This window comes from Engraulis encrasicolus, chromosome 22, assembly GCF_034702125.1.
Source record: "Engraulis encrasicolus isolate BLACKSEA-1 chromosome 22, IST_EnEncr_1.0, whole genome shotgun sequence".
NCBI classification, from domain to species: domain Eukaryota; kingdom Metazoa; phylum Chordata; class Actinopteri; order Clupeiformes; family Engraulidae; genus Engraulis; species Engraulis encrasicolus.
Window position 1 is genome coordinate 24839945 of NC_085878.1, and position 12500 is coordinate 24852444.

The following is a 12500-nucleotide window of genomic DNA, read 5'->3' on the forward strand; positions in this document are numbered from 1 at the left end:
GGCTCAATTCGACGTCGACGCCATCAATCTCATTGGTGGGCTGAAACCGTACACGTGGTCCCAGTCTCTCAATACTGCAAAGCGACCTTAGAAGTATGGGATACACATTCTCTTTGTGGCAGTGCAATACATTCCAAAAGTAGGCTAGTCCTGACAAAGGTTATGTCATACCTGTGCTGATGCTATATAAATTACACTTTAAGTGTTTTTCCATATGGTTTGGGATGCCGGCTGTGTCTGTAAATGGGTAAAAGTGGTTTGTCAGCAACGTGTGGAGACTAATTATAGCCTACATTCCAAAGCGCGAGAATCTTATGAATGCATGTTATTACAGCATATTCAAGGCTTGCGATTTATCCAAGTGGAACCCTGTGAAAAAAACGCATGATAGAAAATAGGCCAATACGCGCTTTAAAAAAAAAGAATAGCTATAGCCTCCTTGCCGATTGTCTCCTAATTGCAAGCAGCCAGTCAATGATTTTAATTGCACCCAGACATGAGTAATTGCTTTGCTTGTACGGACCAACTTTTTGCCACCAAACTGCTCTCGTTTCCCGGCTGTTTTGTGATGCTCTCCCTGTCGACGCACACGCTGCTGCCTGCCTGCCAGCCTGCCTGCCTGCCTGCCTGCCAGCCTGCCTGCCAGCCTGCCTGCCAGCCTGCCTGCCAGCCTGCCTGCCAGCCTGCCTGCCAGCCTGCCTGCCAGCCTGCCTGCCAGCCTGCCTGCCAGCCTGCCTGCCAGCCTGCCTGCCAGCCTGCCTGCCAGCCTGCCTGCCAGCCTGCCTGCCATAACAATAGGAGTGTTTTATGGATGGGTGGGGTGGAGACAATCGATTGTAACTCCCAGTCCACCGAACACTGCCCATACCCGACCCAACCCCCAGTCTCATCCCATGACACCACCACTACTGCCACCACACATAGGAGCTCCTGGTCATCAGAGGTAAGCCCTGCCACACATACCACAGTATGGAGTGGACAAGAGGCTTTTACTATGCACCTCCCGCCGGCCACAGTCAGCTGCACAGTAACATAAACACTGTCGTATCCATTCAATTTTACTGTAACTAACTGGGCTTTCTCCAAGCAAGGCTTCTGCACAATGGCTTATGTGAGCTAAATCAAAAAGGGAAAGTGAATTACACTGGTGGACTGGTCCGTTCTGGGCAGAGCAGCCCAATGACAAACACCCAGGTTTGCCATGATTTTTCACAGACTCATATTTCTACATAGGCGAGCCTAATAGCCGGGCCTCATAAATAGCTTGTTTTCTCTCCCTTTTATCTTATCCATCACTACATCTATCCCACTGAGCATCTGTGGCGGTGACAGCATCGATGCCTCACACACACTGTGCTACTGTGCTACTGTGCTGCTACTGTGCTGTGTCTCTGAGATGATGATAGCTGGGCTATCTGAAGATATGGAAACTCAGGCTAATAGTGAACACAATACCCACTCTAAAGACTGGAACAGGAGTGAAGCTATGGGGCAGGGAGGCTCCCAGGGAGGTCCCCAGGCCCCTCCTGTATTGATGGTGGGGGCCTTATCAGTTATTTGTCCTGGGGGCCCTGTTTGTGTTTGTGGGCAATTGCTCCGCCACTGGGCTGCTGGCTTTATATACTATGAACAGCATGCATAGCAAAGCGATCAGGTGCAAAAGGCGTGATTGCCACACACTACTGTGCCATACAGCAAAGCAGCACTGCATGGAGTCATGTGCTTCCTGGGGGAGATTAGCTCCCACAGGCAGCAGACACAGGGCATTGTGGGTGGGTGACGTGGTGTGGCTGCGGTGGGAACGAACGGAGGGCCTGCGCCTGCTGGGCTGATGAATGTGCTACCCGAGAGTCACCAGGCCAGGGGCTGACAGCCAGCCAGCCATGTACTGTAAGGCAAGGCAAGGCGAAGCAAAGGCAAGGCAAAGCAAAGGCAAGACAAAGGCCCCATGAGGAGGAAATGACCTGAATGAAATTAGGTTCCTCTTCATCGACTCCCACTTTACACCCTCACCACCCATCACCCACACACCCACCACTACCACTGTCCCTAAAGCCTACACTCCATTTACCACTACTATCGCCACCTCCTTCCAGCACTTCCACCACCAGTAGAATGAAATTAAGTTCCCCTCCGCCAGCTGCCACTTCCCACACTCCATTGGCACCACCAGTCCCCACCTCCACTAACTTCCAGCACCCACTACCTCCCACCACCCAGCACCCACCACTGCCACCACTAGCAGAATGAAATTAAGTTCCCCTCACACTTTTCACCCGTACCACTATCACCACCACCCACACTACCACTGCCACCCCCACCACATAACACCAACCTCCTCCCACCACCCAGCATCCTCTGCTACCACCACTACGAGATCTGCCACCACCACTCAGCACCCAGCACTACCATACCACCCCACTACCCACACTACCACCACCACCCCTACCTCCCACCCCTAACCACCAGCACCACACCACCCAGCATTGCCATCGGTGGCACCAGCCTGTGTGACATGGGACTATGGTCCAATGTGCTGTAATCCTCCACAGAGTGCCACTGCCACAGTCACGCAGCCATCCGGGTCCAGTCTGAATGGATCTGCAGTCATGTGTGCAGCTCTGTATGGGGAGGGTCAAGTAGAAGAATTAATCCTATTTCTGGTGGCTCAGTCCGGGCCCTCCACCCACCGCTAGTTTTCTTTCTCTGACAGCACTCCCTCCAGGGGCTCTCTCTCTGGGTGCGTTTCAATATGTGACCTTGTGTCCTCCACTTGTGCTTGTGGCCTCGTACCAGGAAGTAATATGTCGTGATGACATCACTGACAACAGCATTATATTTCAATATCTCGCGAAAAAACTCAATTGTGAAGTCATTTTCTCATTTGCAAGCTGGATTGTGCATGAAGAATAGTTCCCCAAAGATTGTTGTGGCTAGGCTGACAGCGGGGAAACTTAATTGTTTTCTCCACCGGGGCGGGGTATCAGCAAAAAATGTGAGGCCACAAGCACAAGTGGAGGACGCAAGGTTGCATATTGGAATGCACCCTCTGCCTCTGCCTCAGATGCTGAACCACGGGACGGGAGTGTCGGCCTGACGTCAGAGCAGAGGCTTTGGGATTGTGCCATATGAGCAGAGATGCTGCGTTATGAATATTCTCCCAGTCAGCACGATTAGCGTACAAATCCATCAAGAGTCGTGTAAAACAAGACGAGGCCTGGCATATGCTTCCGTACAGAAATAGTTTGTGTGTGAGTGAAGGTTGAAAAATACAAGATTGAGACATAATTTTTTGATTGATACAGGTCGGGTTGACAGTGTTTGTCGGTTGTGACAGAGACAAATCGCATCTCGAGAAAAAGAAAGCCACAGCAGGCATTTCCAGGCTGTCAGGGCTGAAGTGAAAAATGGCCCCGCGCAGCGCCATAACAACGGGATCGCAGCCATCCCCATCTGCCGGCGCAGCGCCTGGTGTTGTTTTGTCTAACCAAAGTGTCCTGAAGAGGGAAAGAAAGCTAAATAACAGACCTGAGTGGACATTCCTGCAGCCGACACACAGTTAGTCCACATTGCAGCAGAAAAAGGCAACACAAATATTTGAAAAATGAACAGTTATCTGTGAGTGCCAGGCAGAGGACTGTCAGAAATTAAAATAATTTTCTATCTATGTTTGACAGAGACACATTTAACCATTATACCACACAGTAATACCACACAGTATTGTGGAATAGATGTTCACTACTCTAAGTGTACATGTGATATCCTATTGTAGAGGGCCACTCTCCCAGTCAGTCAAGACTGTGGTGACATACTCCCCCTACAGGCAGAAAGAGGTACATGACGCTAGCTTCATCATGCAAAAAAATGACTAAGGTGTGCCCAGACCAAAGCAATTCCAACCGGTAACACTTTATTTTAATGGTTCACTATTACAGTGGATCTACCACATTAGGTACAATGTAATAACCAGTGTAACACTATTTTATACCATGTAATACCAGTGTAATACCATGTATCGACCCCAAACCTAACCCTAACCCTAACCCTAGATGTAAGTACAAATTGGTACATGGGGTTACATTGTAATTACATGGTTTTAAATATTGTTACACTGGTTATTACACTGTACCTAATGTGGTAGATCCACTGTAATAGTGAACCATTAAAATAAAGTGTAACCTTCCAACCTTGCACCTGTACTTCTGTTGTGCACCTGTATTTCTGTTATTAGCCTGAACAACAACCAAGAAATCGAGTGTGACCTGAGGCTGAGGCTTCAGATAATTTAGAGGCACCCGCAGGTGGTTATGATGTGGTATGAGGTGGGTGCTGTTGCAGGAATAATTTTCTTACAGTTTTGACATGTTCGTTTCTAGAACTTTTGCATATACCTATACACCAACAGCTGAGCGCACAGACACATTAGTTACTTAACCCAACTGTGGTGTGGAACTCAAATGTAGCATTTTTTGATCCTAGGAAGGACATTACTGTGATTGACTTTTTTTTTTTAAACAGAAAACAGTCTTTTAATCATAGATATCAGTCTCTATTTGTGTGTATACTTCGATATTTGCCATTTTGACAAGAATCAGATGTAACCAGATTGCATTCTTACAGAAAATGCTGGAAGCGGGCTTGCCTTTTGGGGCAGAGATGAGCAGTTTTATTTTTGATATCTCTATCCCTAAATTAAAAACAAACTACTATTGAGAAAACTAAGATAAAAGAAATGTTGGAAAAGTCCATCCACCGAGTCAGAAGTTATGGGCCAAACAATTCAGCCATCTTGGATTCAGCCATGTTGAAAGTGTTGTAGCTCCGCGTTTTGGGGATATACTAAATGACATACATGCTATTTTAAGTTGGCTAAGGAACACTGCATATGATATCATTTTAAAAATCAACATGGGTCCGAGTGGGATTCGAACTCACAACCTCAAAATCTCTAATCCAGCACCTTTGCCATTGATACTAAATTACATACAGTACATGGTATTTTAAGTTGGCTAAGGAACACAGTATATGATATAATTTTGAAAATCAACATGGGTCCAAGTGGGATTCGAACTCACAACCTCCATATCTGTAATCTAGCACCTTTGCCATTGATACTAAATGACATACATGATATTTTAAGTTGGCTAAGGAACACTGCATATGATATAATTTTGAAAATCAACATAGGTCCAAGTGGGATTCGAACTCCCAACCTCCATATCCCTAATCCAGCACCTTCACCATTGAGCCAAGCAGCTGGCTGTTACAAAACATTCTAGCAAGACAATATCAGATTGCATTGAACAATAGACTTCTAGAACTGTAGTTGCAGCCAGGTGCTCGTTAAGAATAGAATGTTGAGAGAAAGTGACAGTTGACATGGAACCCTATATTGGCTGTTCCTGTTCTGATTGACTGTATGGCAGTTAGCATGGTGCTCTAAGGCAGAGGGCAGAATCAAAAACAGTTTCTAGGTCTTTAGCTTGCTGTTGTTAAAAAACTAAAAAGAATTGGCACATGTCCTGTTCACAGATTGAAGTCATAAATGTGATCTTTCTAACAGTCTTTGAATGAAGTTTATAACAGTTCAGTCACAAATGGACCTCTTGTGGAAGATGTGCTGACCTCTTCAGAAAGGCACTTCAAGAGTCAATGGGAAAAGCCATTGGGCCAGCCCTGCCGTTTTTTTACACACCTGCCATTTAAAAAGTAATGGGAGTTGGGACATGATACTTTCACAGTTTGGAGACATCTCATAGAGCTCGCTAACAACGCGTCAACTAAACTTCTAGGTGAAAGTGTTGATGTTTTATGAACAAAAAAAGCTTCCTGCACTCTGATCTCTGTGTTTGAACGGTGTCTCTATCTCGAAACGCCTAGGAGGAGATCCATTTTCTATTTTTACTGCCCTGCACAAGAGAATCAAGCAAGCATAATAATAATAAACTGTACTTAGGGATTACTAGAATCAGGCCTTGCTCTGCAAGCCCGCTTAATAACCAAGTCATTTTAATGACCAAAAATGCAAAATCAAAACGCATCCCTAGTTTCTTTTGTTTGTTTGCTTTTTTTTTGCTTGAAAAGCATGGTTGGACTTAAAATCAAAGCAGAAATGTTCAAAAGGATGTGCATTTTAAATAAATTATTTTTTTTAATCAACACAAACTGTACAACACTAAAGGAACTCACATTTCCCTTATGTCACCCCCAGCCCCCAACACATCTCTGTTATCATTAACATGATTTCAGCAGCACAGTACAGTAGCTTCACTTCATCCCGGTACAATATAGTCCATCAACGTTACTGCAGCAGAACGTGTTTCACACGACACAATGTATTGAACCTTTCAGTGGTATGATAAAGTGAATCACCACTTTAAAAAATAAAGTACTGTGCACATGTATGTAGGAGCATCTTCATAATCCCATAATCAAATCTTGCATTTAAAAAAATTGCATTTACAGAATCCTTGTTGGACAGCATGGTTTGTGTTTCACCCAGCAGCAGCAAGAACCATGTCAGCCATGTACTGTTCCAGTAGTGTAAAGCAAACACACTTCTGTAGGTTTTCTGCCGTGCAACAACATGAGCAGATGTTTCTTACAGCGAGGAGAAAAGCTGCGGAGGCCTTCAAGAGACTCTGCTTGCTGTCCATCAGGCCCCATGTGTCCGCTTTGAACAAGCCAAAGGGGTACAACACACAGCATTTCCACATATGTTGAAGTCAAAGACGAGAAACCAAAAACCACACTGGATTCTGTCCCTTTTTTTTCTCAGCGCATTCACAATGCATTTCACAGAAATTTCACAGGGGCTTAAAAACCTTAAACCACAACAGATAAAACAGACAAAGCATTTTGCTGCTATTTCTTTTTTTTCACGTTTTTTTTTCTTCTTTGAAAAATCACATTATAAAAGGTCATCTCAGTCAGTCTTACATATAAAATCCTCCCGCCTGCAGAGGATGATGTGAAACCAAACAGATAGGACCTCCTGACCATGGAGAGAGCAGGCCTGGGGGGGTGGGTGAGACACGGCGAAACGTAATGGCATATGGTGATGCTTTTGTTGTTCCTCGTAAATGAGAAACACATTGGGCCGAGCTGATGAAGAAAAACAGCAGTTTGATGTTTATTTGTTCTCTGCTCTTGCTCAGTTATCAGCTTGTCCATGTGATGCCGTGCCATTAGCAACAGGGCTCTTGTTAAGAGAAGAGATGAGCAAGAGGCGCCTGGGTGCCAAGAAACACAGCGTCTCCAAAGAAACAAATGTGTCTCCCAGGAAACTCCTGAAGGATTGTTGTATTTCCCGAATATTGCTGAAAGATGTGATTTTCTGACCACACGCTGGATCCCCCTGTTGAGTTCATGAAATGCTCTGTTTTTCGTTTTTGATTTGTTTGCTTGTATCTTGTATGTCTTTGTGTTCGTTTTTGGGTTGTGTTTATTTCATGGGTTACTAGTTCTCTTGTCATCACACGTCACCAGTAACTCCATAGTTCCTGTAGAATCCTGGCACAGGGCAGCCTCGTCTCTGATTGGCTCAGGAGGGCGAAACGGTCCCGCCCGTCAATGGTGATTCGCCGAGCCGTTGGTGGCCTTCGGGTGTCCGTCACCATCCTCAGTCAGGCTGCTCTCCCCCTCATCCTCCTCATTGTCGCTCCTTTCATCCTTCGTCAACTGTCAACAAAGCAATTGTGGAAAATAAAAGACGTCAGAGACAATGGCGTCAATAAACGAGGCAGTAAACAAACAAAAGACACAACAGCTAAGGTAATCAAATGCATTCACACTGTGAGATGGGAAGAGGAACACCAGGACAAGGTCAGGGTCACAGTCGTGTTCGTCAAAGGGCCTATTGATTGAGCAGACAGCAATGTAGGCTTAACAGCCTCACATCAATACAGTCATAATAGGCACACAACAATAAGTCAATCATCACCACTGCCTGGGCACGTGTATGCAGTAGGCCTATAACCAAAAATAAGCAAGAGCTGACTGATGGAGTGTCTTCCACAAAGCTAATAACAGTACCAGTTTCCATTTCTCCCATTCTGGTGGCTTCACCACCACATACGGCTGCTCAGTAAATCAGTGTTTATTTAACACTTTGACACAAAGGACCAACTAGAAGAGTGTTAGATTTCCCTCGAAAAGTGTTGAATTAACCCCATAGAAATTGACTGTGCAATGCTGACTTGTTGTTGACCAATGCTCAACAACACACACCAGTAATTGAGATCCTCTGCAGAGTTGACTTAATGAGCAAGGCAATTTATTTGTCCACCAGATGGCCAATTTCTGTCTAAGTAATAAAAGTGTGTGCTTGTGTCTGTTTGTGTGTGTGTGTGTGTGTGTGCGTGCGTGCGTGCGTGCGTGCGTGCGTGCGTGTGTGTGTGCGTGCGTGCGTGTGTGTGTTTTGTATTAAATCGGCAGTAATTATGTGCCTTTGAGCACCACTCTGGTATTAGATATACAACGTCTAATAATTGAGCCTGGCTCAAGGCTCAGTATTTCGTATTGGTGAGAGATCAAGTGTCTGGCCAATTCCATTACAGTCACGTTATTGTCCGAGTTGCGTTGAATGCAAAGAAGCAACACAAGACACTGACAGTTTACAGATCTCAGTCTGCCTGACTGAGACAACAGCATGATAGGGAGATTCTCATTGTATAGCCAAGAGTACTGTCTACTTTCAATACACAGAAAGAGCAACAATGTGGTTGATAATACACACATGGAAACAACCATTACATTGCCAGGACAACATATTTTGGTCAGAGGTGGAAATCCCACCTTAAAAGGAACAATACTGTGCAAGAGTGAGTAGGCCTCGTTTTCTTCTTTGGAAGCTCTGCAGGTTGTCAGTGTCTCTCATAGGGAACAGGGGTGTGTTTCTCGAAAGCGTAGTTGCTAGCCAGTTAGCAACTTGGGTAGTATGGGAAAATGCATTGCAAACTACAAAGTAGCTAATATTGTTACCAACTATGGTATTGAGAAATGCACCCCATGAGTAAATCTCTGGACTTGATTAGTGCAGTTAAGGCATGTGTAGGGCAGACAAAGCTTGACAAAAGAATACCCCCAATGTAGGGGGCACTGAGTGTGCGCAAATACACCATACCATATAGACCTGGCTGCAACATTGGCCTGGGGCACACAGGTTCTGAAAATAGTGGCATGAAAGGCCCAAAAATATGTTTTAAAATGTACTAAACTCAATGTGAACACTAAGCGAAGGAGACACGGAATACTCTGCATGATGAAATCGATCATTTCCTCAAGACCTCACAGGTGTTTGCTGCTTTTGTAAGGATTTATTTATCCCTATGCTAACTATGCAATGTAGCATCTCAAGATACACATGGTAGCCAAGCTTATTAACATGGTGATTAGCATGAGTCTGTGGTCAGTATTAGCATGATAGAGAGGCTCATTAACTAAATATGAAAGAGAGCTAGTCGACTATGTGCCCAATTATAAAATAAAACCGTGTAATTGAGCAGATTCTCATTTTTACATTAAAGTGAATATGCATTAGCTTAATTAACTGGCATACTTTAGCTGGTAGGCCCTACTGCCTTGCAAAATACAATACACAAGTGAGGCCACCAGTTTTTTCTTCATCTGACCATCTGTTATTACTATGATAATAAGTACTAGTGCTAAGTGTTTCACAAGTTCTGAAGTTCTGACAATACAAATGCCATGTACACTGTGAAAATTAACAACAAAAGTTTCACTTCCCCACTGTGGAAAAAAAACAAAATTTCTTTAGTGAATCTAAGCGTTCTCAGTGGAACCAAATATGTGACGAATTGGTTCTTGAAAGAACCCAGAGATTTTCTGAAAGTTCCTCAGAGAACCCAAGCACCCAAAGGGCCCAAAGAGAACCGTGCTGGTATCCGTTCCCGCACCTAATCTTGAACCAGCCCGCGTGTTCACACTACAATTCTGAGGTTTGCAATGCGAACAAAAAAATATGAGTTACAATGGAGTTCTTCCCAGAACTTTTATGGTTCTTCCTCCTAGGTCCTCCTTAGGCTACATGATATACGGTTAATATTTTCAGCATTCTCAGGATAACATATTGTGTTTATCCTTCATATTTTTGTTCTTAAATCTTTATAACTTATCCATTATTCACACTGAAAAAGACAAAGTAACGGTAATACAAATTTTGATTGAAGAAAGTTAGGAGGATCTCCTGATCTACAAGTCCTTTCATAATGGTAAACCATTATCATTTTTCTGGACAGTGTTTTCCTTCATATTCTTGTTCTTCCTTTTACATATTATTCACAAAATAAAGACAAAGTAATTGAAATTTTGATTGAAAATATTAAGGATTCTCTACTGCTCTATGGACCCTTTCTTCTTCAGACGGCAGCCAATAGACCCAGTGGCAGCCCCCAGGGCTCAGGACTTCAAATCCCCACTGACCGCTCAGGCAAACGCAGCCTGGGACTACTCTGTCCAGAACACAGATGGAAAACAGTGTGTGTGTATGTGTGTGTGTGTGTGTGTGTGTGTGTGTGTGTGTGTGTGTGTGTGTGTGTGTGTGTGTGTGTGTGTGTGTGTGTGTGTGTGTGTGTGTGTGTGTGTGTGTGTGTGTGTGTGTGTGTTGGTGTCCTTGGATACACAGCTTCAAATTATAAGATGGATCTCAAAATGTAATAGGTATAATAAGGTGATTCAGTTTATACATTCTGCAAGGTGTTTGTTGAATTAATTGATTAAACGCTCAGAGAAGCACTGAATTACCAGGAACAAGTGCATTTTGAATCATCCATTTCTAGCCTATGGACTGTTTACTAGAATAGCCTGAAAGGTGAAATGATGAAAACTGCATCACATTACCCAGTGATAGAAGTTGGAATGGGCTGCTTGAATCTCAGAATGTGTACTACAAAAGCTGGCACAGAGTAAACAAATAGGGGATTTTCCACTTCAATGGAGAAACAAGAACAGCTGATGCATAAAGCCAACGCGGTAAAGACATGCAAACCATGTGGAGACTGGAGAGCATAGTGTTTTCACCTACTTACCCATGCCCTATACCTACTAGACACAGTCTGGCCTACAAGGAGCGTTTTACACATTCATGGTTCTATTCTCGCTCTCGCTCTCGCTCTCGCTCTCTCTCTCTCTCTCTCTCTCTCTCTCTCTCTCTCTCTCTCTCTCTCTCTCTCTTTCTTTCTCCCTCTCTCTCTCTCAGCTGAGTACAGCATGGTACAGTACATTATTTCTGAATGAATGGGTTAAGTTCAAACTGTAAAGGTGAAAGGTCATGCAACGCAGGTATGCTTTCATCTCTTATCTTATCGGTCTCCTCAGGAGCTGTGCTTTACCCATAGTGACCAACAGGAGGCGCATTACACGCTCAACAAACTCCTCTATCAGATGAGTACAGATTAGGGATGGGTAACATGAGGAAAAAACATCAAGTCATCGTCAAAAATAATTTACTTATTTTGTCCCTCTGACATCAATTCATCTCTCGTAGGCTTTATTTGTTCCATGTCACTTCGGCCATTACCAAACCACATACAGTAACTGCAAAATGTGTAACTGTTCTTTGCCTGCATTAACCTCAAATTGTAACATGATCACTGATGATGATCAAGTAATCAATATTAGGCCTATAGATATTCACTAGTGTTGAATGAAAAGTTTAGAAACATCAACGCTGAAAGGCCAAAGTACATGTGGGGTGCCAGTGTTATCTCTTATCAGTGCCGTATAGGCCTATATGGTACATCTATTTATGACTGCTGATCTAAATATAGAGGTAAAGGACGTGATAACTGCAACTACAAGGCCGGTCACATGTCTTGATTTTTATAGGACTACATTTTGATGAAGACAGCTAAATGATTCATATCCTATCGCAACCTGTCACACACTACATGATTACATCAAGACCACAAGCTTGGTGTAGCTATTCATGTTATACTTGTGCAAACAACTACTTTCTAAATCAATGTAACTTACTTCCTCACTGTCTGACAATACTATCTTTGAACATATCGACAATGTTCTAAGATTCATCCTGTGATTTATGACTCTGTGCCTTGAAAACCCATCGTAAAAGAGTAAGGGCGACCCGTATCGCAAGCAACTCTCTGATCGCAGTTCCTCTTTGTTTACAGCAACGACAACAACACTTCCTGCCAATCTCGATCAATTCCAATTACGTTGCCAAACAGGCTGCAAAGTTATAGTATTTGTTAGCAATTTATTACCGGCCATTGAGCCACATAAACAGGAAGATTATAGTTCATTAGGCGTGCTGTTACAGCTAAACAGCCAATTAAAATGTGCCACAAAAGTGTCAATTATGAAATGAATTTTAATTTGACTCAATATTTCACCATCCTGCGTCCTGTATGAATTACTGCCAATGCCTCAAAGTATCAATTATGAAATGTATTGCCAATCGAGAATATTTTCATCTGACCAAGTACTTCATCAGCACATTCCCTGCAAACACTGTTTAC

General features: G+C 43.7%; 1 protein-coding gene across 2 annotated transcripts in view; it reads right to left on the reverse strand.

The window, feature by feature from the left end:
* Positions 1 to 6154: 6154 nt before the first annotated feature.
* Positions 6155 to 12500, reverse strand: part of cers3a (ceramide synthase 3a) — a 23854-nt gene continuing 17508 nt past the window's right edge. For both annotated transcript variants that reach the window (XM_063187980.1, XM_063187981.1), the window contains exon 11: positions 6155 to 7680. In XM_063187980.1, the coding sequence (XP_063044050.1) occupies positions 7570 to 7680 (111 nt within the window). In that variant the 3' untranslated portion in view covers positions 6155 to 7569. The remainder of the gene's footprint in view (positions 7681 to 12500) is intronic.